General features: G+C 38.0%; 1 protein-coding gene and 1 long non-coding RNA gene across 2 annotated transcripts; one reads left to right on the top strand and one right to left on the bottom strand.

Annotated features, from left to right (window-relative positions):
• Positions 1–241: 241 nt before the first annotated feature.
• Positions 242–12,314, bottom strand: LOC141451861 (uncharacterized). The gene is made up of 3 exons (XR_012457157.1): positions 11,253–12,314; positions 1,488–1,708; positions 242–672 (listed from the first exon to the last, which is right to left on the bottom strand). It is a non-coding gene; the product is annotated as an uncharacterized lncRNA (long non-coding RNA).
• Positions 5,498–25,976, top strand: LOC141451857 (uncharacterized). The gene is made up of 2 exons (XM_074123594.1): positions 5,498–6,688; positions 23,694–25,976. Exons 1-2 carry the CDS (start codon positions 6,054–6,056, stop codon positions 24,022–24,024), a joined length of 966 nt encoding a protein of 321 aa, XP_073979695.1. The 5' UTR covers positions 5,498–6,053; the 3' UTR covers positions 24,025–25,976.
• Positions 25,977–26,436: the final 460 nt, after the last annotated feature.

Here is a 26,436-nt window from a genome sequence, read left to right as displayed (position 1 = left end):
AACAAAACACCTCATTTGAGGTGAGAACAGCATTTGTGAGAATTTTCCTAAGAGGTTCTGTTTAAGCATTTCCTACTCCTTTATTTCCAACCTTTATGGTTGCAGCAGCACCAGTTCATCTGCAGAACTGGGCAACTTCTTCTTTTTACCTTCTAACCTAACTTAATATTCTAAAATTACTGCACGACATGACTCCGGTTAATGGTTATTGCAAGACAGCCATATTGGGAAGTAAAGAATAATAACCACATGACCGACAGAGGAAGTAAAAATATGGTTGGCTATTGTTTATATGGACTATTGGTAGGTAGTACTGCGAGCAGTTGGCCACTCTGTGCGTATGCCGCGCTCAGACTGGATATTTAGAAGGCACTGTCTCCTCTCGCAACATCACCATAAACTTAAACAATCGTCCTTCATCGCGTCGGAACTTTACTCTCACTTGATACTACTACACAATCCACACTATCTAATAAAAATTTATTAGTATGTATGACCCTCAAAACGAACAGATGCTCAAACATAATCATAATCTCATACCAGCGCATCGCCCGGTTTCCATTGAACTTAGCTCCAACGAACTTGGTAGGATTTTCCAATTTCCCTTCTTCGAAGACTATTCTTCCTGATGGATTCGCATTCACCAGTTGCTAGCTCACTGATACCTCTCACCTGCAGAATAGTCTGGTGATTGAACTGTTTTAGGCCCTATGGCAGGGATGGCGAACCTTTTTGAGACGTGGGTCAAATTTTGTTCATTTTTTTTTTTTTTTTAGTACTAGCTCTTGGGTCACTAATGCCCCCATTTGCACAAGAGTTAAGTTTAAAAATTTTAAACTGAATATTTTCAAAACTAAACATCTTTAAAATTCAGTTGGTTTAACGGGGTAAAACGGGATGAAACAAGTGCTATGGAAGTCTCTTTTTACTAACATAACTGAACAAAACCTGAACAAAAGTGTGTTTTATCTGAAGAAAAATCTAAATATGGTTATTTGCTTTGGGTTGTCGATTTTTTTGTAACAAACAAAATATGAGTAAAATTTTACATTTTATTTTATATTTTGTAAACACTTTTGCTTTAATTCAAATACTACAAAAGCATTTGTCGTCATTTGCGTTTTAGAACTGTAATGATCCAAACTAAAGGTTATAGGTAGCATTTAAATTGCTTTTGTGTCAATGCGTGTTTTGAAAAAAAATACAGATAGAATATAAATTATCCACACAATTAGAAAATCTAAATCAACCCGCGTAAACAAACAAATGGTTGCTTAGCCATGTGGGTCCCAATACTAACCCAATTGTCGGTCAGTGAAAAAGCTTGCGTGGGTCAGTGTCTGACCCGCGGATCATAGGTTTGCCATCACTGCCCTATGGCATTGCAGCATTTAATTAATAAATAAATTATGCCCCCCAAATTGTGGGGTTAGAACATTAATAATACTGTAAGAAGAGAAACATATACATCAGAACAGTGAGCTGACCAGACTGGCTGACTGCGGATAATGGACGCTGGGCTCCAGCTGTATCAAGATTGTGCGCCAGCCAGCAAACAGCCCGCTGAATATCACAAATATCTAATCGTGCTGCACTTCTCTACTTAGCCGCTGGACCACTACGTCATCCGCCACCTCACTCTGCATGTTTCGTGTCCATGATATCCAGACTCTCTCTTCGTGACTCTGCAGCCATCTTCTTCTGTCTTCTTAATAAATGCAAAAAAAAAAAAAAAACTCCGATGAGAAAAACTTGTCCAACTTCCTTTTACAACGGAATGATCATTTTCTTTAAGTTACAGATCACTCGACACAATTAGCATTCATGTTTACAGGAAATGGAGGCGTTCTTTTTAGGAAATCCTAAAAAATTGAAACACGTTTCAGTGAATTGGTTCTTCCGGATGACGAATTTTGACAAATCATGACATCCTCTGACGTCACCTTAGCAGAATATCAATTACAAACTATCTGCAAGTCACGGTGGTAGTGCACACACCCAGACCAAATAGTAGAAACCACTTTTTCATCCAAAGTAGTGTTCCCCTGTAAATAGTTCTTGTACAAGGTTGCGTGATAATTTACAAATAGGGCTGCCCCTCTGACTGGAGCCACCACCAGCTTTTACTAAAGAAGAAGAAGTAGAGGATGCCGACGCACTCAGTAACTCAGGTAGTATCCGACAATTTATTGAAAAGAGTATTATACATTTTATTTGTATAATATAAGAGTAGAAGCGGCGACTACCTGCTTGGCAGGACACCAACAGCAAAGGCCGACCATGTCTGACGACAAATGTGCAAGTGTCACGCGATCTCCCAACACCTTTATAAAGACGTCACGAGCTCTGATAATATACTGAAAATAAAGAACTTAAGAATGGTAAATGCGCACCATTTGGTGTGTCGCCTTGGTTACCAATTCTCTTAGATCTTTGGTCAGCGCTTCTCCCATTCTCCAGAAATTTATCTCTTTATCTACCTTCCATTCTTCTTACCGCCATCCCCACTAGTTTTGTAACTGGCTCCCCTGGAGTCCATTTTATTCTTCAGAATTGCTGTTAATATTGCTGTAATGTGCCTCTAGTCCACTAATAATTTCTTTTAACCCAGGTTATACGTATATACTCTGTACTACTCCATTAGTGAAAGTCGTGCTCATTACCGGAGTTTTTGGCTTTACCGGAAATACACGTTTTAAGGTTCCAAGAATAGAGGAAATAGTGGGTTTTAAAAATGGATTGTGAGTATCCACCGTAATTCTATCTTTAATTCTTTGATGAAGGTGAGCTCAGGTCGTGATGAATGGTTACATTAAAGACAATAAAGAGCATTGTTTATTCGGCGAAGAATGAAGACGGTGCGTATTGAAATAATGCTTGACTGACCTCCAAAGATCGAGTCAATAAGTTCTGATAGGTGTCTAGAGCAGATGCTAATCGGTACTTTGTCAGCCAGTGTCAGTTTCGATCGTCTATCAAGTAGAAGTCAAGGCTTGGATGCGAGGTTACCACGTCAGTCGTTTGTGTAAATGTTGTCTCCAAATTGTCATGAGCAGAACTTGCGCAAGATAGGGCAGTCTGATAAATGTATGCAGCAAGGATAAAATAGTACTTCTAAGAATGAAGGTTATGTTTTGGCACTTTTAAAAACCGCTGCCAATGTGACCAGTACCTGTGATAAGGCAAGATGCGGTTGGTACTGCATGACGATCAGGATGCGAGGAAAGATTTTCTACCAAGTTAAAAAAGGAAATTTCAGGAAAGCAGCGTGTGAAGTTGTTCACGAAGTCAGTAGGGGCACCTTACAGTGCTACAGCAGTTTGGTTTTGTCCAAATAACAGTCATTACATTGTTCAGTTTTCTCCCGTACACGGTGGGGGGGGGGGGGGGGGGTACACTGGGCACTGGGGGTCTACGACAAAAACTTGTTTAATGACCTGAACGGGCGGACCAGACTATTAAAACTGTTGCAAGATGTGCGGTTGGATATCTTGGGACCTGTGCGCTACCCGGGATCTCCGCCCTACCTTACGCTGATTGTTTCTGCCCTAAGTAATATCTTGGAAAAAAAATAAAGTAAACCACAAAACTCCTCCCTTAAGTGAAGTACAACTAAACTCTCCTTAATTCCCAGCACCGATAAATACAAAAACCTTTTAACCTGCATCTGCGGCCTCAACAGAAAAAGGAAGAAGGAGTAAAAGTCAGAAATGCCAAGGACTGCTCAATAAATCTGCACCGGGTTATTAGTTATATTTTATTGAATAACTTGGCAAAGAACTAGCCAGTGTTCTAGCAAGAGCTTTGCGATACTTGTCTTAGTTCCAACAGCTGAATTTTCACTAAATGTTATTGGTATGTATTTCATTTCCGCAGACCGATTTGCTAATGAGAATGTATTCCCACAGAAAACTCAAGAGCGAAGAAAAATATTGTATAAATAAATAAATAGAAAATAAAAACAAAATTAATGCCTAAATAAAATGATGAACGGGTATTGTTAAATGTAGAATGTGGACTGATATATGTGTTAGTTGAGTTGCAGCGTATTTAGATAAAAAAAAAACAAAAATTCAGTTTTGGTCTAGTGGTCTGCAGCTTATTGTGTACACACACACACACACACACACATATATATATATATATATAACATAAAATAGGCCTGTGAGTTGGTGTGTTGGTTATCGTGATGTCACACTTGTCCTTGTTTTATTTCTATCTAGAAAGCATGTCCAAACATGTCCAAGTAGTTTTATGTTTCCGCTTTTAGTTTATTTTGTACCGGTTAAATTCCTTATCATCGCCTTCCACTAGTTTTATATATATATATATATATAAAACACACATACGGGCGCACAATGCTTTTCAGTGTAAGCATGACGATCATTTCATAATTTCTATTGTGTTTGAGGAGGGGGAAAAACTTTTTTTTTAAAACTCTTACAATCACTGAAATCCCATTTGTGTAATTTAGTTTTGGATTTGTTTTCCGAAAATGCGCCAGTCAGCAATAATCTTATTGTGAGATTGTTCTAGAAATTTCATTTTAGGGCGCTTCTTGGAGAGGGGTCCCTCCATGAGGCCGGTTTAATTTAATGTATGAAATTATCACTTATATTATTACTTCCTTCCTTTATCATTTAATCAGGATTAAATACCAAAACAAATTTCAAATTGCAGAAAAATGGTGACCAAAAGTTCTACTTTAGTGAACAAATGTTACGTTTTTTTTTTTTTAAATGGTTCCATTAAAGAGAAAACTGTGGCGTCATCTATCACTCACTCGTTCACTTCCTGATTACCCAATTCCCATAATACTAGCTCATAAATGCCCAAGATATTAGCTCATAAATGTCCAAGATACTAGCACATAAATGCCCAACATACTAGCTCATAAATGCCCAACATACTAGCACATAAATACCCAAGATACTAGCTCAGAAATGTCCAAGATACTAGCTAATTAATGCCCAAGATACTATCTCATAAATGCCCCAAATACTAGCTGATAAATGCCCAAGATACTAGCTCAAAATGCCCAAAATATTAGCTCATAAATGCCCAAGATACTGGCACATAAATGCCCAAGATACTAGCACATAAATACCCAAGATACTAGCTCATAAATGCCCAAGATACTATCTCATAAACGCCCCAAATACTAGCTGATAAATGCCCAAGATACTAGCTCAAAATGCCCAAAATATTAGCTCATAAATGCCCAAGATACTAGTTCATAAAGTTTCTTCAAACTCGGCTCTTACTAATACCATTTATATTACCATAAATTTCACAGAAATTACATATTATTAGATAGTCCTAGAATACTTGAAAACAAATTATTTCAAGAAACATTTGTAGATCTAGATTAAAAAAAAAAAGAAGTAAAATATCATTGGAATCGATTTTGAGAAAATCTCAAAAAGTGAATACCAAAAACAATCATTTGTGTATTGTTACTTCCGATGAAGGAATATTCTTCTGGAAGTTCCTGTCAGATCCCTCGGTAATATAAAGTTTGCTAACGATCTCATCATTTCCTGGAAAACCAGGGTCCTGAAAACCGGCGGAAACTAGGAAGCGAACATTTTTCACGATTGCAATTCGCACCTTGGAGTGGATTAAAAGAAAGTAAAATGGTTAAATTTGCCGTTTTTTTGTAATTTCTCGTTGGTAACAGAGATGTTGATGAGGCGAAAAAGCTGCTGTCCTAAAAGTTGCTAGTTATAAATTAGATGGAATAGAAGAGAGAGATCGCGCTTAAAGGAGAGAATCTGGCTGTGTTGGAGTGTTGGATGTAGAAGAGGAGTGTGGGTGAGTCTGAGTGTGCTTTGGGAGCCTGACTGTTGGCAGGGACTGTACCTCGCCAGTCCAGGCGGAGAGGGGGCCGCAGCAGAGAGCGGTGTTGTGGGGGTAGGGCTAGTGTGAAGCCAGCAAGCGGCTAGTGCAAGGCTCAGAGCTCCTTAGTTGTGCCGGTCCAGCTTCCATTCTACCCGTTGGATGCTGTATCTTGTTCTTCTGTCGCTGCTCCTGTCAAACCTAATACGCACGTCATGCAGGAGGACCTTGTCCAGGCCACCCTACAAGGGGTTGTCCTGAGTCTACAGACGGCCATGGTATCATCACTCCAGCAAGCCGCCCTTCTACCTCCAGATAGTCCAGAGGCGACAGCTTTAAGCTTACAAGCTTTAGAATCCTATCTAACGTTGCACCGGCTTAGTTTGACCAGTACCACGGCGGCCCACCATCAGCAACAGCGCTGTCTGCCAACGCCCACTGAGCCACCCGATCCAGATCTGGAAGATGAGGACGACCCTGATGAACCTTCGCCAGCAGCAGCGTCTTCACTCTTGCAAACGGTCACCACCACAGTTAACGATCTAATTAGTAACAATAACACTAGTATTAGTAACAACAACAACAACAGTACAAACAACACTGCGGCCATTACCGCACCCTCCAGTGTACTGTTGCATAGTACTTCTGCCACTTCCGCCCTACAACCGCAAGCCGCTAGAATCAAATCCTCTCGTCCTAAAAAACAGTTTATCTGTAAGTTCTGTTCTAGAGAATTTACTAAGTCTTATAATTTGTTGATCCACGAACGGACGCATACAGATGAACGGCCATATTCTTGCGATATCTGCGGCAAAGCTTTCCGACGTCAGGACCATCTGAGAGATCATAGGTATGTTTAAATTTATTTTTTTTTTTACTTAATTACATAAAATAGTAAGCGATAGTTTGAAATGTGCATTTTTTTTTTTTAAATTGAAGTAATTGCCAATGTTTTCAGGTCATTAGACGTCCAATTACTAATTAGCCGTCATTTTGTTGTTTTTATTTATTTGACTGTAGTACTTAGAGTCAAGTTTTCGATATCAAGTTAACACCGGATGTTAACCAGCAAGTTTGGAGGTCCCCTGAGGCTGAAAGAGTGTGTTATGTGTCTCTCTATCTCTCCGAGCAATGTAGCTAAACAACTCCTTGGCCAAGGATCCTGAGGATAGTTCTTTAACTTTGCATGGAATTATTTTTCCAGAAAAATAGTTGTCTGGGGTGTGGGTAATGAGACTGGCTATCCAGAAAGTTATTTATGAATTTACAAACTTTACAGTGTTAGTTATAATTAAGTCTGATTTGGAAATTCGGAGTTTGAAGGGGAATTAATGAGTTAGAACCTTAGGGAAGATCTCCCGGTCAGATTTCCCTTTTTATTTTTCCCTCATTTTTCATAAGAAGTATCAAAATGTTTTCCTGGAGTTTGATACTGAGTTCTGTAGTTACAGAACTACCCACAGACCTTGTTTGTGACAGTTTTGTAATACCAACTTTTGAAAAATGAACTAGTAGTTTTTACCGGAAATGCTATTATTTTCCCAGAAAAGTTTGAAGAGAATGTTCTGTCGCTTCCTGTGTTTATATGTGTTCGTTTTCATTAAAAAAAAACTAGTCAGGAAGTGCTGATTATTAATTTAAGCACTTTTGGACTCAGTACTGTTATTTCCAAATGTTATTTCTTATCAAAAGTGGCCAATAGTTTATGGCATTAAGTTTACTTAAATTGTGTTTTCACTTACTGTAAGAAGGTGGTTTCTTTGTTTGAAATATAATTTTTTAAAAATCCAACTTCTCTTATGCAATTCTGCATTCTCATGGTTGTAACCTTATTCATGGTTTTCTAGCTTTGAATGTTAATGCGTCATGTAATTCTAAGTGACATTCTACATAAACCCTTACAGTGCACTGCATGCAATGACACCTTGCGCACAGGGCCGGATTTAGATGAAAAGAGGCCCTAGGCCCATTTTTAAGTTTGTAAATTACATGAGAGATAATAAAATACATCACTACTGTGATACATCACTACTGTGATACATCACTAATAGTTTTAGTGTTCACTGTTATTTTAGAATAGTATATTTTTAATTCTGCTAACAATTTGAATGTAGGCCCCTCTTGATCTTGAGGCCCTAGGCTGAAGCCTAGTTAGCCTATAGGAAAATCCGGCCCTGCCTTGGGGAACCTATCTTCATTGCTTCCCTAGAATTTGAGCTTGTGGCTCGCTTATGTGACCAACTTTGTTTGTTGTACAATTATATAAATTGGCGCATCGACTTTTTTTGGCCATCGGCGCCCTCCAAACTCTTAAGACGAGACGGTACCTCTGAACTGTGTGACGTCCTACAAGTTAGGCCCTAGTAGAGAAGGAGCGGTACCTGTTTAAATGAATCAGGGACAAACTAAAAATAATTTGCATTGCAATAGCAATCAATACTTTCATGGGCTTTTTAACTGGGATAACCTATACAGGAAGGCTATTCGATGTTTGCAGCGTGTGAACTAATTCTAATAAAATTCCCTTCTGACCTGATTGGTCAGTTATTGATAGATACAAATTCTTCAAGGAATCTTGAGTATTGGGTCAGTTTTTAATAGAAATAACGTTTCGAACTATAGTTAGTTCATCATCAGGGCGTAGACTTGTAGTTAAAGATAGTTCGAAACATTCTTTCTGTTAAGAACTAACCAAAACTCAAAAGATTCCTCGAAAAATTTCCTGCTAGGGCGAATGAATTCATGGAAATTGTCCAGTTTGTGGGCGTTACCCTTTTTTCCCAATTGAAATCCTAGCATGGCAAGTTTCGGCCAGGAACCATTACTGCATCGTCCACCATTTTCCTCTTGCTTCAATTAAAAAAAAAGAGAAGAGAACAAAACCAAAGAGAGGCCCAAATAAAGCGGCGGGTCTGTAAGGAGGGGCGAGATGAGACAGGGCGAGCACGCTCGAGAGGAAGTGCGAATAAATTTGCATTCATTTGGGGAGATAGTGGTCCAGCCTCCCAGCTTCCCCTCAGTGCCTCAACTATCTCCTCCCTCTCTGATCGTGGTGCCCTAATGTGGCCAATATGTTCACCTCCAAGTCATCATAATTCCAACTGACTGTGGCATTCTTCTGCCAAGCTTTGTAATACTCGTAAGAGAATTCCATTGTCCCTGAATGAGATAAAATTACTACTCTATTGCACAACCAATTGAACTAATCTTCTTACTTCCTTTCACCATATTTGGCCAAATTGCTCTATCGACTTTAAACCGGAAATAACGGTTTGGTGGTTTCCTGAGTCAAATAAGTTATTAATTTAAAAAAAAAAACTGCTTGTGAGCTCAAAACCGAAAAAAGTCGCAGCAATCTTATATTCAATTCGGGGAACTTTGCGTTCGAAACTACTCAACCGGAAATAGCAATTTATAGCGGAGATGTTTTATCGCGACATTCCCGAAAATGGCTGCCATGAGTTGCGGTAAGCATAGTACACTCTCTACACTATAGTAAAGCTCTATCATTGACTGTACCGGAAGTTTAAAGAAAGTTCCCCAACCGGAAGTATCACTTTAGTGACGTGATTTGACACTTCTTTGGGACGAAAAGTGGCAGATAGCTCAAACTTGCTATTTCCTTTTACGATTATTCAGTTCTATGTTATTATATTATAATGTTTAGTTTAAGTCGTTTGTACGGGGTTTTTCGGCCAACACGTTTCCTGTATGTTGCGGAGTTATACTCCGTGCCTTTCCTTGAATCTGATTAGTAATTCCATAGAAGCCAAATATGTTCTAGTAAACATTCCAAGTATGAGAATTCACAGCTTACCTTCCTCTCAGTAATGTTCTACACCACACTTAGCCACTCCCTAAAGAAATAGTTCTACCTCGATCAAAAGGTCGACCACAAAAGTCTAGAACAATTACAGCCCGAAACTGTTTCTTTTGTTCTAGACGGGTGACTCTAGCCGAGGCAGGAGATGTGCTAGCCTCTAATTGCTGGCTAATTACTCGTGTTCTCTGTATTGTCTCGGCGCGCTGTTCTAATGTCTTATTGTCTCATGACACTGGCATTTCCTTACAGTCGTACTCTAATCTAATTTTGGACCAATACCAAGTAAACCTGTACCTGCTGCTCCACTTTCTCTTAGATAGGTTTCTTCAGACTTGGAATTTTTAGATAGTTGTCTTCAATGTAGGGTTCATTGCAAATATTGCAACGTCCCAGAACCCACATATCAAATCCAATATTTGCATACCCTAAACTTTAGTGAATGGCAGTTTAACGGAAAACTTGCCCGCTACTCTTCCCTCAGGCGTGCTTTTCAAGGAAAATTGTTTATACAAATTATAGATTTTCATGGATAAAATCAGTGTAACAAGCTTGGAGGAAATTTTTGGAAATCGTTTACGGGGAAATCTCCTCCTAAAGAAAAACCAAAAATGAATTCAGCGTCAAATTCAAAATTTCTGAGATTAATATTTTGAAATTTCAAAAGTTTCTTAACTTTAGATGGCTTTATACTGGAGATTATCTAATCATTATTTGTAGGTTATTTTAAAAAACTCAGTTGTCTTCCCTGCACAAGTGTATAATCATTTAGCAGGTAAGATATGGTTCGCTTGGGAGATGAGAATTAAGGTTTATGGAAGTATTGGGATCAGATAGTGGCGTGACCAGGTAATGTACACCTGAGTGCCGGCCGTGGAGCTCGGGGAGATACGCATCTACCCACTACAGCTACAGCTGATTAATGCCCCACTGGGACGGCATCGTGCATACATGATCTTGCAAGAGCATCATCCGTGCGAGCGGGGTGTCCATTCACCAGGAATGCAGGTTGTAATGTGGGTCCTTAAGGGCGACAACAATGTTTTCGTCTAGGAAGATCATCAAATCGGCATCGTAAGTTTCAACTTTTGGTTTTCTAATTTTCCCCCCTGAGATATTCAGTTGGCATTTTTATACAAAGCGCCAGGAATCATGCTTGATTCACTCTTGACTGGAAATGCAAGTTTTTATGACCCCTAAACTCGAATAAGTGGTTTATACAAAAGAGTTGTTAGTGCAGGACCATGGTTTCATTCAAAAATACTAAATCGCAAAGTGGTTGCTGAGATCCGCTGAGGTTCTTTCTGACCAACCTCCAAGGAAACCCCATGGAAATAGTGTTTGTTCCCAAATAAGAGTTACAAGGACTCATACACGTACTAAGAGGAAGTCGTGCAAAGCTCTCTGATGGAATCTTTCGAACTCACGGCACTCCAAACTAAGGACTTTTGGTGAAAACTAAGTTTGGAAAATTGGAAACAATCGCTATACGTCCCAGTTCTGGCAGTAAGAGGAAGTGAACTATCTAAGATCCTGTTACCTTGTCGAAATGCTTGGTTATGAATTTTACTCAGAATCTTGTTGCTATACTAACTTTTAAGAGTCGTGTGAGTGATAAAGAATTCTAGAAATGAGAAGCGTGCCAAGGCAATCCGTCAGACCAGACATGTTTCTATATGTTCCTTGAGAGAGTAGAGTATGCTAGGGGGTGGTGGACGGGGTGGAACTCCATGAGCACGTGGCCTCGGACCGGACGCTGGAGGAGAGTTTGGTGGATGTTGACAGAGCGGGACAGCGCTACATCTTGTTGTAACCAGACTCCAGTAACACGACACTCCAGGGCGACATTCCTCAACTGTCCGGCCGGGCCACACCCGCCTCTCTCTTCTCTCCAGACAGTCTTCTCTGCCTCCTCTCCACTTCAGAACATCTTTCTGTAAAGCTCCTTGTCCACCCCAAACCATGACATGATCTTTTCTCACCCGCTGTTGCCTCCGCAACAGTTCTGAGGTCCCCTGAGGACAGAAAAAAAAGTGGTTTTCAGAAAACAGTCTCTCTCATACCAATCAGAAAATTTATAATAAAATATGAGCTGGTAAGCTTTATGTTTCTGTACCGACAGTTAAAATAAATCATCCAATAAAAGTATTACAGAGTGATCAAAAACCAAATCAGTGATTCAAGATTCTCACTTATCCGGGAACACTGGATATCGAACTATACCTGCAATAGGGCGGAAGAGGATATTCATCCACTAATTGCTTCAAACTATTTCTCGAAACTGTAACTAAACAAACGCAATTCATAATAAATCAAAACCCATTGTAGTAATTAAATTTAAAAATCTTCCTGCTAATTCATAACTAAGAAGTTGTTTTTCTGTATGAGCAAGCGATACCATTGGCGGTTGTAGATTGTAGTCCAAGGTAGTGGCTATAAAAGTGTGTTCTTCGGGAACTTTGCTGGCCCGTAAATTCATCTCTTTGGTCCTGGGGGAAAAAAATGGTTAGTAAGAGTAACAAGAGTAAATCATGTTTATGATCAGAGGCATCATTTGAATAAGCATTGCTATCTAGCAGGACAGCATGATATCATGTCCATCACAGTTGCTTCATGTTGAATAGGAAAGAATAAATCATAAATCACCTTAGCAATTTCAAACTATGTAGCCGTTGTGTAAGGCGCAGTTTGTATAGAAATCGGACGATAACGCGTTCTCTAGATCGTCATTGTACGAGGAGCACGACATGAGCAACATTTTTCCTGGAAGTTGTTTATTTGGTATCCTGAAGGAAGTATTAGAAAGGGTGGGGATTTTTTTTCTTTAAAAAATCTGGATTTATTAAAGAAGAAGAAGTTGAAAGAGATGGAAAAGAAGGGAAGCGCGCCCACGTGTCATCTTTGCTCGGAGTGCCGCGCGTCTCTTTAATGTATTCCGGAGAGTGGAAGCTGTCGCGGGGGGTGGAGGGATAAAGCCGTGTGGATATCACGTACTATCTGAGACGATTAGCGGCCTGTCGCGAACATTGCCTTGTTCGGCTGACCGGTAAATCTGTACCGAACTGTGCGGAGACCTCCGTGTGGGCGAGCTTGCACCACTATCCGTCCTGACAGCTTGCGAACGTCCCCTACGTCCTCAATCTCTTCTTCTCTCCAACAGCACATAAATCCAATAAACCAAGAGTACCACTCACCAATATCTATCCAATCCTGTATCATTTTTTTTTTTATTATTTGCAAGTCCACTTTTTTCTTTTCTTTTGATTTGTTGTTGGTTGGCTAATTTCTTGAGCAAATTCTTTTCAAATTGAATGAGTTTTTTTTAAAAAAAGGTTTATGTTTGTTTTTCTGTCAGTAGATTTTAATTTCAAAGGGTTAAATCGAGCGTCAAAAGGCTCAACCCAATCTGGGCACTTCAAACAAATATCTGCGGCAGCTGACCAAATTCACTATCGCAAATTTAATTACACGTGAAGTCTTGGATAAAACGACACATTTGGAACCGATAGCCATTGTATTTCCTGTTTAGAGAGAAGAGGAAGCGACAATAAATGTAGGATCCACTGTCACTAAATCTATAACTTTTATTGGAAACATTTCAGGCCCTGCAAGAGATCTAGGGATGACCGCCCTTTCCTTCCAAGATAGGGTCCACCACGTGGAAACTAAGCGTAAATCAGAAAAGGTTGGTTACTCTGATGGAAAGCCTAAGGCCACAAATCATTCGCGACTCTTTGAATTGGGCTCAATTCAATTTGGTTTGTTTTTAAAGTAAAGCAAAAATCTTTGCGAGTTAGAAGAAGCGGTATTTTGTGTTGTTTGGCTGGGTTGCCAGCAGGGATCCCTGTAGAAGCGACTCATTTAGTTCCTACTGCGGTTAGTGTAGATTGTCAGCTTTAGACCCAGAGGAGATGGTCTTACAAAGAAGAGAAACCCAGAGGTTATAATAAAGGCGAAGGTTTCTTCAATTAGACCTTCCGACCCTTAGGCTGGCAAACAAGTGTCTTTAGGGCTGAGGCGTCTCTGGGTGCAGAAGGGCTTTCTAAATGTTCGAATGCACTTTACTACATTCCCAAACTACAGGTTTAAGGCAGCTGTCTGGTGTCAGAAACCATTTGTAAATGAAATACAAGATTACCCAGCTGAGAGCTGATGGATACATCCGCAGTGGTGACACACAACCACCAATCACGTCATTACTCTACTATTAAGTCATCAATCGTCATTACTGCAGCAGTCTAGTAACATACCTCATCATTATACAGTGTGGCCAACTTAAATATACAACTTCATTAGATCAGTATGTATAACTAATCGAGTGGATATTATGTAATCTAATGGCTGCGGTTATAAACTAGAATCAACCAATAAAACTCACTGCTTCCTACTTCAGTCTAAGGCTCCAAAACTGGCCTTAGTACTGATAATATTACTTCCAGTTATTCCTCGTTACAGAAAGCTTTGCAACCGTAAAAGAACTAACACTTCCGTTGATGTCATTTTCTAGAAACGTAGAAATTTTAGCCACGATATCCGAACGGTTAGGTTGAATATGTATTGTGATACTGAATCCGATTCCCCGGTCTAGGCCTTGGATTTTATTTAATAGTTAACAAAAGAAATTAATAGTTAAGTATGTTTGCTAGTAGCTTCCGTTCACTGCCTGATTGATAGTTAGATGTAAAATCCGCCTGAAAAAATGGGCACTACTTTACTTTTTTTGCTTTGATTATAACAACGAGACTGCAACTTGTTGCATTTTTTGTTATTATCCAGTAATGCAGCACTTAGTGTTTTACATTTCCTTAATGTTAGTGTTCCGGAAGAGAGATTTTATCTGAAATGTATTCTGAAATACTGAAAATATGAATCACCAGTGTACAGTGGACATTTTACAATATTTTAGTATAACATTTTCTAAGCAATTTAGTTCGATGAGTTATTTAAATGAATTGCGTCATGCGATTGTACAGGAGAGCGTTTTCCCGGTCGAGAATGTAATTTCCCAGCTGTTAGTTTTATTTAATAGTTAGTTTGAAAAGCGATCCATCCGAAGAGATGTGATTACTTGTTGAACAGAGTGAGTTGTTCCAACAAGAGGCTGTGAAAGGACCAGTGACTAATAGTGTGGAGTGGGTCCATCACTGGCGGCCCGCGCAAGACCGGAATATTTGTCTTGACCTCTGACCTCCGTCTGCTCGTTCGGAGAATAATAGTGTTCGTCTATTACAAACCAACAACCATCATGCTCTTTACTGCAAACCATAATACATATTAACTTAACTTCCTATAACTATTCTCAGGTTTCTTTTAGTATCTGCGACTTCCCTCTCGTTATGGGAGGGCGGCCGTTGAAAATCTTATTTTAATCCTACAGGACAATCAGACCAAGTAGGAAGGAAACACTTTGTACATTCCATTTACAGGAAGACGCGTTCTCAGATCTCTTGAATACGAAAAAGTGGAATTTACAAATTTGGCAGTCTGTCTGTCCGGAACGGGCGCTTTCACAAGAACACTAAATCTTAAAAAGTCCAAATGCGATATATGATTCAGTTGTCACAATGAAGTCGGCATTAAAGTCCTCAATCGATTATCAGAGTTGTTAGATTTCTTCCGGAAATGGCTCTGATTTCCTTTAAGCTATGGTACTTATGGTACACATCTCTAACTTTAAAGAATTTTACCAGGGAAATCGATTATCTATTAACTATTATAGAACTGTGTTCAACGTGTTTTCTTTCAGCTTATGGTGGGAAATTCGCAATTATCGAACCAATGAATTTTCAATTGATTTTTCCCTAAACTTACTCTTTGCAGACGCGTTCATCTACCACTTTTATTTGTGTCAATTTCCTACACAAAATGAATCTTAAGGCAGTTCTGGAGAAAGATGGAGTCGAGCCCTCCAAACTGTCATTTAGAGAATTGTACGACCGCAGTTCCTTTATAATTCTGAAAGGAAATCAATATTGTGATTAAAATTCTAAATCCCAAAAAAATCGTACACCGGAAGTATCATTTTGCTGAATAAGTCGAATTGTAGGCTTAAATTACATAAAATGTAGTAAGAGATATGGTCTAAGTCATTCACCAGATTTAGTTTTTCATTTAGAATCGATACGATTTTGCACATCACGTTGTGAAATAACTTCCTTGAAAAAGTGACTCACCCTCTTCCACCTCACACAGAGCGGATATCCATTTAATAATGGGCCAGCTTTTCTAATTCTATCATAGTTTATCCCGTGGGAAACTATTAGATAATACTAGTTACCTTAAACCACTGAGATTGCCTCATTATTTCCAAAACTTTGCAACAGAATTACAGTTTCTTCTTTTGCAGTCACACGAAACCGACACGATGCTGCATGCTTAGAACGTTTACATAACATGCACTTTCAAGTTACATAAATTGCAATGACGTCCTGGATGAAGACGAATCCTTTGTTTTCTGAGGCCGTCAAAAATAGAGGAAGTATTTTGGTTATTTCAAGTTTTCGCAGTTGAAAATCCGGATGTGTGACATTGAAGTGGGAAAACTCTCGCTTCCAACCGAATTTTGAAAATATATGGCGTCTAAGAGAAATGTCTCTCCTCCAGAGAAAGAACTGGAAAAATTCCCATGTAAAAATGATATTTGTTGAAAGTGTCAACATATTGGCGGTGAATATGCCAAGTTAAATGGAAATCTGGGAAATAATTTTGGACATAGTACTTATAAAATTCAGATAAATGGTACCTAAAGAAGAGATAAGGTAAGGTACCTGTAGTTCGCTAAGTTTCAACCGTACTTACCTCCTATTGGATATCATAGTGATGGCAGAAATCCAAATTGTGATCTTCACAGCATCTTGGTGATCCACATTCTCACACTTTATTAAGGAAATCTCGTAATACTTAAAACGTTGCTGTAAAATGTAACATAAAGATAACCTCCCTTTATAAACAAGAATAATAACCTTCCGTTTTGTTTACATTTGTAGGTTATGTCCAGCATTTAGCGGGAAGGTAGAAACAGACATATGGTTCTTTTTAACTCACATAAATTTAGCTTTCCAGAGGAATAAAACTCTTTCTGATTTCAGTTTTAGTTATAGTTATTTTAGTTCCGTATTATGTTCCTGTTGGGACAATGCAGTTAACCTGCGCCGTTTTGCTATTTTTATCATAGTGATCAGAAGATTAACCGAAGTTAGAGTGCATAGCAGAGAAAGAGCACGATCTAGACCTCATTCTGGGAAGTTTTGGATTCTCTCCAATCTTCACCACATCAAAGGAGAGAGTTGTTAGTATTTTGGTCGGAAATCACAGGCAGTGGGTTCCAGTTACAAATTGGAGGATCCTTGGCCGCCCTATTCCCGTTTTCTGGTGAATCTTCCTTCCAGTACCCTCATCACTTAAAACTTGCACCCAAAACATCGAATGTGTCTTTCTTATTTTTTTTTTTTATTACTACCCAAAGATCTGTACCATTTCAAGTTAACTACCCCACCTGCCAATCAAACTGAGCAGTCTGAAATAGTCATTCTGTGGGAATTTTTACGAACCAGTCACCAGATCACTTCTTTGCTTACCTGTTTAGTACGTTAATAACCTGTAATTTGCTAAATCATATAACCTGCACTTTGTTATGAACATTTCTAATTCTGCGCAGTTGGAAATTAAAGTAAGTGGGCTAGAATTAAGCTTATTAACTTACTTAGACTTACCTTATTAAACTTTTAGTTGATGTTTTTGAGACCCCAGTGTTTGTTGAGTGGTTAAGGTGAGAAGTTTCGGGACCAAATACTTTGTATTGTTGCTCAAAAAATTATTTATTTTTTAGAGCAGGGTAATTTATTCTTAGTTCTTCTTAGGAACAGATTCCCTTGCATGCAATGCGTTTCTGGACCGTTCACCGAATGCCTATCTACGGCTGTCCTATCTACCTCTTCATTTAACGTTTTCCAGGCACATGTCCTCTAGAATAGGGGGAAGTTAAAAGGTGCCGAATTTGATGAATAGAAAGAAGTGCTACTTGGAACTTCAAAGCCCTCAGTTGTACCAAGACCAAAGATTGACCTGATGAGTGGCAAGTTTCCGCTTTTGCAATCCTGGTTACTTCCTTCGATTTGCTCCATTCTACAGTTATCCTTTTACCTTTTGCGAGAAATTCAATGAGAAAAAGTGTGGGAAGGGGAAAAACAACTTCACCGCTTCGTTCCTGGCGAGCAATGGAAGACCGATGTTTCATCCAAAATGACCGATCGGCAGAGAAATTAAGTAACTATGTATTTCTTAATTCAGCCCAGACATTCTTGCAAGATTAATTTTCGTTTTTGTTTTTTTTAGTATAAATTTAATAAATGCGACTTAAGTTTTGCATAAACCTTATACATAAATAATTAGGATTGAAAAGTGTGCCGAAAATGAATCTACTGTTCAAACACCCCTCTATCCTTCAGGATTATGCACCAATTAATATTTAGAAATCGGTCCCAGCCAGGAAATAGCTGCAAGAAGAATCAAAAGCTCCAAGAATTCCCACATGAGTCATGTGTACCACCAGTTTTCTTGTTATAAGCATTACGCTGATCACCCTTGTGGAGGAGGTACACTACCAGGATTGGCGACTTTAACGCCCGGTAATTGGTGGCCGTCTCTTGATTCACTTCTTTTAATACAATGAAAGTATTCATTTTGGAGCATCATGGTTCGCATACTGATTAGCCTTTCATCGTTCATAAGAGTATATCATGGAGAGGTCATTGTATGTAAAGTGGATGACGAGTTGGCTAATTCAATCTCATCTGAGTCTTGTCGGTCCGTGTGTCGTGTGCTCTACTCCAAGGCAGCGGTTAGTGTCTTCATACTCTGTTTTTCTTCTCCATTCAAGTACATTTCCATAGACATAGCAGTTATTAGTCCATTTGACGACTCTAGTCGTTCAATTTGTGTAAGTTTACAATCGCCTACTTTATAGGGCTGGATAGAGAACAACCATATTTGGGGCGCGCATCTGTTGAGATTGCAGGGCTCGAGAGACTTCAGCGGAGTACGGTACGGCCAATATTAGAGTCAGCATCATTTAGATATTGGACAATAATATAGGATTTTGGTCTGATATTGATCTTTTGTTTTCAATGTGTGAGTTTCGAACGCTTTCAGGGATTCTAGAAAGAATTTAGGGCCTTCTGTTAAATTCCTTTGGTGGATCCGACGTGAGTCTTTTGTTGATATAAAAGCCTTAGACATTTAACTTGGCTTAGAGTCGGGTGTAACATTCGTATGGAAGGCGATTGGAGTTAGTGGAGCCGAGTCGGGGGTGAAGTTGGAGAGCTTTATTGGGATTATCTTTTATCCTGTGGGATACAAAGGGAATGAACCTTCATCCTTCTAACGACCTGTGTAGCTAAAGATTTGCTTCCTCTTTCTCGATATTTGCTTTTGAATTTTCACTTTTTTAAATTTCTCCCGGACACGAAAAAAAGCTTTTGGCAAAGTATTGTAATCTGCCAGCTACATCCTGTTTCATTTCCTTGTACACCATCGTGCCAAAGTACCACACTTTACGGAACACGAATTCCCAATTGTAATGCTAAACATTGATTCTTCTGTAGTGTACCTATAGAAGATTATAACATATTTACAGATTTAGCGAGGTCAGACAAACTGACTATGGTAATAGTACAAATAGCAGAGTACCACGGAGAACTATATCGTGACCTCACTCTCCCACTAACGTGTTATTTTCACAAGTTTAAACCGGAAATGGAACACATGTACCTCTAGCTAGGTAACTCTGTGTTACGTCCCATATTTCTCTACATATTTATGCCAGTCAGAAACGTTAAAGAAAGAACTATCCATCGAGAGCACTAACCGCAGTTTACGTAATTACTTTTTTGGGGCGCCACGGTAGCCGAGCGGTTAGAGGCGAGACCTGCGAAGCTAATATGTATTGTGGTTCTGGGTTCGATTCCCTGTCTTAGGCCTTGGATTTTATTTAATGGTTAATAAAAAGAAATTTATAGTAAAGTATGTTTGCTAGTCGCCTCCGTCCACGACACCTAATTGGTAGTTGGACGTTAAGCCCCGCCTGTAAAAATAGGCGATTACTTACTTTAATTAGTTTTTTGAAACTTGGGAGTTTTTACTAAAAAGGTAGTTGGCTTCAAAGGAGCCACTGACGAACGATACAATCTTGCAGTTATCGTTTCCGTAGACTCCATTTGAAACCACTGTTCTCTGCAGATGTTCAAAGGCACTTCCACAAATGTCTATTGTCAGAGTGAAGTGGTATTCCTTAAACTAAGAGCTGCCCATTTGATGATGGTAATATTTAGTAGAGTTAGTACGCAATTTGCAGAAGATTGCAGTATTAGAGGAGTTTTGCTACTTAAAGCGAATTTTTCCGGTAAAGTGTTCCTCACGATCGTCCAGCTGCATCAAGGAGAAAATCTTTGAGGATTCGTGAAAACTGAAAAGTGTGTTATAGTGTTCTTTAGTTACTGGTATTAATTGCCATATGATAAAAATAATGTATGTTGCGTTGAGTTGAAATACAAAATTGTATGAAAACGCTAATAAAGAATATCTGGAATAATTCTAGAGTTCTTTCTTGTAATAGTAGAGGTATTACACTGGCGACGAACCTATTAAAAGAATATCTGGACAGTTCTAGAGTTCTTTCCATTGTATAGTAGAGTTATTACAAAAAGTCTATCCAGTAAAGAGCCACTTGCGATCGCCTTATTTTCTTTAACTTCGGAATTTGGGTTAATTCTTGTTACCTTGTAAAGTAGTCTATGGATTACACTTCATGAAATGGTACTTCAGAGGAAAACCTGTCACTCTCTTTAACCCGGAAGTGCCTTCACCCTATTTTCCAAGGCTTTGCCCCTTCTCACACCAAAGAGGGAGAATATCTGCACGCTGTTTACATATTAGTACGAGTATAATCCACAGAGGGACGCTGCATTGTTCTAGCTTATTTACGTACTTAGCTAATACTTATTTTTCTGTCAGGTTGTAAGATTTGGCCGACAAAATGACGGCCAAATGGCTAAACAAAGGGTGTTTCACGATGGGTTTATTTTTAAAGAGAAAACTTTTGCTGGAAAAATAACTTCTAAAGTCTGTATTGAGTGATGCAGTGACGTGAGCCGTAAATAACTGGCCCTGAGGCGGCCAGCTCAGTCTAGGGCCCCCCCTTACTTGAATAAATCCTCCAAACACTGCATACCCAATACATATCGATACAGAGGACTACAGTTCTCATAGACATTGCCTCTCATCCCCACTCCACACTCCCTAGTTACTAACACACATACGCGACACCCCCCAGTACTGCGTTTAAATACTGCATACAAAACTTAAGTATTCAAGTGTGTACGTATGAGTAATAAATCAATTATTAGATTTTTGTTACCCGCGGAATATTTTCAAATAATTACATCATGGCCTTAGGGTAACCAATACTAGCGCTCATTCTGGTGGAATATCCTGTAAACATCTAGGCAATAAACAAGCTGCCAAACTTCATGCCCCCCACTTGTAATTCAATAGTATTTGGTACAATCATAGATATTGCAGTGTTACCTTTACAGCTGTTACTTTAGAACAGTGATAAAATGGCGTAAAATGCGCTCAGCTGGACCATTGAGTCGAATTTCGCGAGAATGCTGCGCTCGATGTCAATGTCGTCTTGGCGGAAGTATTTGGTTTTGAAAAAATAATCGATTAAGTCGTAAGAAAATCAACGGGAAACTTAATTTGTCCCCAGTAAGGTGCGCAATGCCTACCTGAAGATACTACACTAGTATTTGCAAACTTTAAACAGTAAGAAAATTACAAGTTAGAAGCTAGCCAAAGATAATGAGTTTTATAGTAAATAAAGTGATTACACTAGAATCATGTGATAGCAGTAAACACGATAATTTTTTTTACAATTAAATAAGGGAGAATTATTATATACAGAGTGCACAGAGATTACATGCTGAGATAGAAATGTAACGAGATAACTTCTAAATTGTAATTGTGATAAAATAATAAAACAGAGACTATTAAGTAATAATATTCAGTGTTTATGGAGCAGCCTTGTTTTAAAATAATTATTACAAAGGCCATGTTTGTATGTACAATGAGTGTAGTGCGCATGCTCTACAGCGCACGTTCACAAAGCTACCCATTTGTCTTAATTAGGTGAAGTAACCTTTGTATTCTCCTTTTACTGCTATTTATTCTAGCTAATATTTAATTTTAGAAAATGTGCTACATGATTGTTATTTATAAAACTAGTTTTGCAGCAGTTATTATTTGCAGAGTGTAGTTAGAAATTTGCATGGCCAACTGCTGTGCACTTGTCGCTAAATTGGTTTGTTTACATTTCCAACTCTATTCATTCATTTTTGTGTTTCTGTGCAATTTAAAAACAAAATTTATTTTGAGAAAATTACATTTTGTATTGCTGTTTAGTTTAATTAAACTATTGTATGGTTTATTCTGTTTCTATGAAAATTCTGTTTACAGCGCGCTACAGATTAAAGTCTACGGTGAACATTGATACGATATTCACCGTTACATTGGGTCAGGAATACAATAAACTTACGTGCTACAAGGGATAAAATCAAAAGAAATTAAAAGTAGCTACAAGCGGTGTTCAGACTGGGTAATCTCTCACATACAAATCCACCCATCAATAATTTAATGTAAACTTGAAATTTTACTCACCAATCAAAATAAAATGACACTTCTTAGAATACAGAAATAATATACAAAGTAATGTTTGGGTCAAAACTGATGTTAACTAACAAAATTCAAGATTATTATTCTCATTCTTGGCGTCCCAAAAAAGAAGAATATTAAGAAATCTTCACCAGCACAATAATTCTGCAAAAATGATGATAAAAAGAAATTATATTTTCATTAATCTGTAAGTAGTAAATTGAGTTAAAAATAAAGAATCCAAAGAGGTATTCTATTAGTATTTCATTGGTAGTATGCAATTACCTTAGACCTCATACAGTTAGGAAACATTCAGAATATCGACTACACTTCGTAGAGTGAATATTTTAAAAACCGAAACAATAATTTGTATTCAAGCGTATTAATTTGTATACGATTAGTGTATAATATATTCCATTCGATATGATATTGTATTCAACCAAATCAGCCGTCTAGAACTACGTTCACATAGTTTACATTTCTCGTCTAAATACACAACTTCAGAGTTCTAACCTCCAACTTTCTCTACGCCAATAGTGTATTTTATTTAATTACGTCATCCACAATGGCCTCTGAACATTATACTTGCGTCCAAAGATTATCATTCAACGCAATATGGAATTATAATAAAACAAAACTAATTGATATTTCAAACAATAGCATGTTTCCTAGCCAGCTGATAATCTAATAATTGCATAATATTGCATGCTTTATTAAAATATAACCTCAACAGAAATTACACTTTGTGAAACTTGTCGGAGGTATACCTTTGTTTTTTATTGATTTATTAAATGTTTTAGAATTTATTAACATTAAGAAGGTTATGGGGAAATTAACCTATACTGTACAGGCTTTAGGTAATGTCGGTTTATTTAAAAATTTCTTTTTCAAGCTATTGTTTAAATGTTAACCAACCTTTTATCCTTGTTTAAAAATTTTGAATTGAACCATTTAGACAGACTTTTTAATCACACGTTCACTCATAATACGCAGTCGTTGAGTCACATTGTCTCGCTTTGTAATGTTCAGATCTCTGTGATCTTTTGCTCAACAAAAAGGCTATTTGACGAGCTGAACACTCGAATTTTGCGTCCCATTGTTTAAGTTGTTCGCAAGTCGCATTTTTGAAGTGGTGAGCTAAAGTGGTCAAATAACCATTCCATAGCCTTTTTGTCGAGCGAAATATCAAAGAGATCTGAACATTAGAAAGCGAGATATTGCGACTCAAAGACTGCGCATTATGAGTGGTCGTTCAATTTGGCGACAAGATCCCAGAACTGGACCAGTTATTCTTTCACTAATGGGCAATGTTTGATTGTTTGCACAGGTACATCCACAGCAAGGAGAAGCCGTTCAAGTGTGGCGAGTGTGGTAAAGGGTTCTGTCAGTCGAGGACTCTGGCCGTGCACAAAATACTGCACCTGGAGGAGTCGCCGCACAAGTGTCCGGTCTGCAGTCGATCCTTCAATCAACGCTCCAATCTCAAGACACATCTACTCACCCATACAGACATTAAACCCTACAATTGTGGGTCGTGCGGAAAAGTGTTTCGACGTAATTGTGATCTGAGGCGTCACAGTTTGACGCACAACCTTGGATCAGCCTCTACGTTGGCTGAACCACCGCCTCCATCAGCTCTGTTGGAACGACATTCTTAAGTTGAACTTGTTGCAAGGGCCAGTATATCATCGTAAAACCACTGGCCTGGCCTGTTTTTTTATATTTTTTAATTTTACAATTCTTCTTGTTTACTTTTTTTTTTAACGCAACACACCTGAAAATTGTTAAAAGATAAACTTTTAATTACGTACAGAATAAGTTTTCAGGCGTTTCAGTCCCAAAGTACAACTATATCTGATCCGCTTCAGCAACTTCTCAGACAGTATAAAAACAATCTTGCCTAATTTATTCCTCTAGTTCTTTGGCGGAGTGACTGTCAATGTTCTACGCTCTAGTCTGGGTTCCAGATCACAAGAGAATCTCGAAGAATTAGGTTGGTGGGTAGGTTGTCCAAATTAGGCATTTCTTCACCCTCTATGTTTTTTTCACCCTCAGGAACCTATATCAACCTATGTACCCTCAGGAATGTACAAGTATATCAACAGTATATAACACAATACATATCTTTAATCAGGGAAGGGATTAGCTATGCGGTTAGCGTATAGGATTCCCACGTGGAGGTCCCAGGTTCGAATCCAGCTGCTGACCTTTAGATTTTCTCTTCCTAAAAGCTATTTACAGCTCACTAATCGGTGATGGAAGTGTTGTCTGTTAACAGAGGACACTATCCGAAGGCCGGCAGTGCACTGAAAAAAGCTCCGAGCGCCAATAACCTCAAATTTTGACGCGCTTTGCATCATAAAATCTTCTATCTTTACTAGTATTGAATAGCACTTCAAAGGAAAGCCTAACATCACCTCCTCACAGAAATGCGATTGACTCTTGAAACCTGAATTCTGTAAAGAATTCTTTACATGCAGAAGTTAGAACTGTACATTGTACTGATGATCTAAATTAGAGTAGAAATGTTTAACTTTACCGCTCTCTCAACGAGAATTTACTGTGTGGTAGTTGGGTTAACCATTGAAGAGGTTCTGCTTAGATCAGGTTGTAAATAAACTTTGCAATCTCCATTTTTTTATATATTATTTTTGTAAGAAGATAATAAGACCATAATTCTTATAGAAGATGTTAAATGATCTCACCATAATAATAATTTTTCCCCTTTTATTAAATAAAAACAATACAAGCACAGGTCCTAATTTTATACACTTGTGGTATATTTGATATCGATAAGATATAGAGATCGATTGAGCAAGAGTGGAGTGGACAATAGGGTTATGCGGAGAGCGGAGAAATGAAAACGTGTGTGCTTTGTTAAGTTTATATTTACCTTTTTAAGAAATATATAATATCTTCTTGGACTTACATGTGTATTATTTACCTGTTCCAAGAAATACATAAAAACACTTAATTATTATTATTTCCATGGCTGTGTATTTCAATTTTATGTAATTATAGAAATATCTTATTTAATAATTTCATACTTTGAATGACGTATTTATTGTCATCGAGGTTATGTTTACAAAGTTACAACATTACGAGTGCATAGAACCGTTTATTAAAATTTATATTTCAAAAGAAAAAAACAGGCCAGTTTTTCGTAATTACTTAAGACTGTTATCTTATTAACTGTTATTTTAAATAAAATGAAAGTGAGACAAAATTTAATGTTTTTTTTTTATTGATCGTAGTAATGGTGCAATAATCCCCTTTGTGACAAATATTGACGCATTTCTTTGTTAAAAACAAATGTTTATGGGCATTAAAAATAATAAGTGCCTTATTTATTTGAAGAGTAATATCTCTTTTGTATTTTATACTGTTGTGTATAGGTTAGGAAAAGACTTTCAATGAAAACAAGTTTACTACTATTTTAATATAAACATCGATTGTTATTGTGATTTTTACTTGTTTCTGTTTGTATGTACATAAATTTGTAAATTGATTTTTGTATTACTTTTACTGTGTAAAATAAATCGTTCTCATCCTTTGAAGTACATAAATACATCTGTAATTTAAGTATAAATATACATTTTTTTTTCTAATATTTTTGTTTCTTTATTTGTAACAAAGTTTGGAATTTTCATTTCCCCTCCACAAAGAACTTGGTGTGGAAAATTCACAAGACTTTTTCTTGCCGCAATTTGCATCCTTATATTTTTCTGTTACAAACTAAGTGTTGAAGAAAACCTTAATTACCGATCCCACCCTAAAATCAATATTCTCTAAGCGTACGGCCGGCAAGTTAGCCGGTTAGGTTTTGTTCATGTGCGAACATGGATTGATTTTGAAGGAACATTAAGAGTTAGATGGTGACTGTGGAGCGAAAATAGGTGATGAACAAAAAAAGGTAATGGACTCTAAAAGAGGGAGGGAAAACTAAATAGATGTGCTGAGACGGAGATGTTACGTCAAAATATTCAGTGAGCAGTGAAGCAGACCAAGCAATGACATGAGGAACATTAGCGCGGAGACTGTGGTGCTGAGATCTGTGCGCCCCGGTGGGA

This window comes from Rhodnius prolixus, unplaced genomic scaffold (assembly GCF_049639745.1).
Source record: "Rhodnius prolixus isolate KJV_2025 unplaced genomic scaffold, Rpr scaffold_14, whole genome shotgun sequence".
Lineage (NCBI taxonomy): Eukaryota > Metazoa > Arthropoda > Insecta > Hemiptera > Reduviidae > Rhodnius > Rhodnius prolixus.
This window is presented reverse-complemented; position numbering and strand designations above follow the sequence as displayed.

Excerpts from the sequence above, each read along its gene's own strand:
- LOC141451857 (XM_074123594.1), top strand. The coding sequence starts at position 6,054 with ATGCAGGAGGACCTTGTCCAGGCCACCCTACAAGGGGTTGTCCTGAGT. Across the intron at positions 6,689-23,693 it reads GACCATCTGAGAGATCATAG|GTACATCCACAGCAAGGAGA; the intron begins GTATGTTTAAAT and ends TTGTTTGCACAG.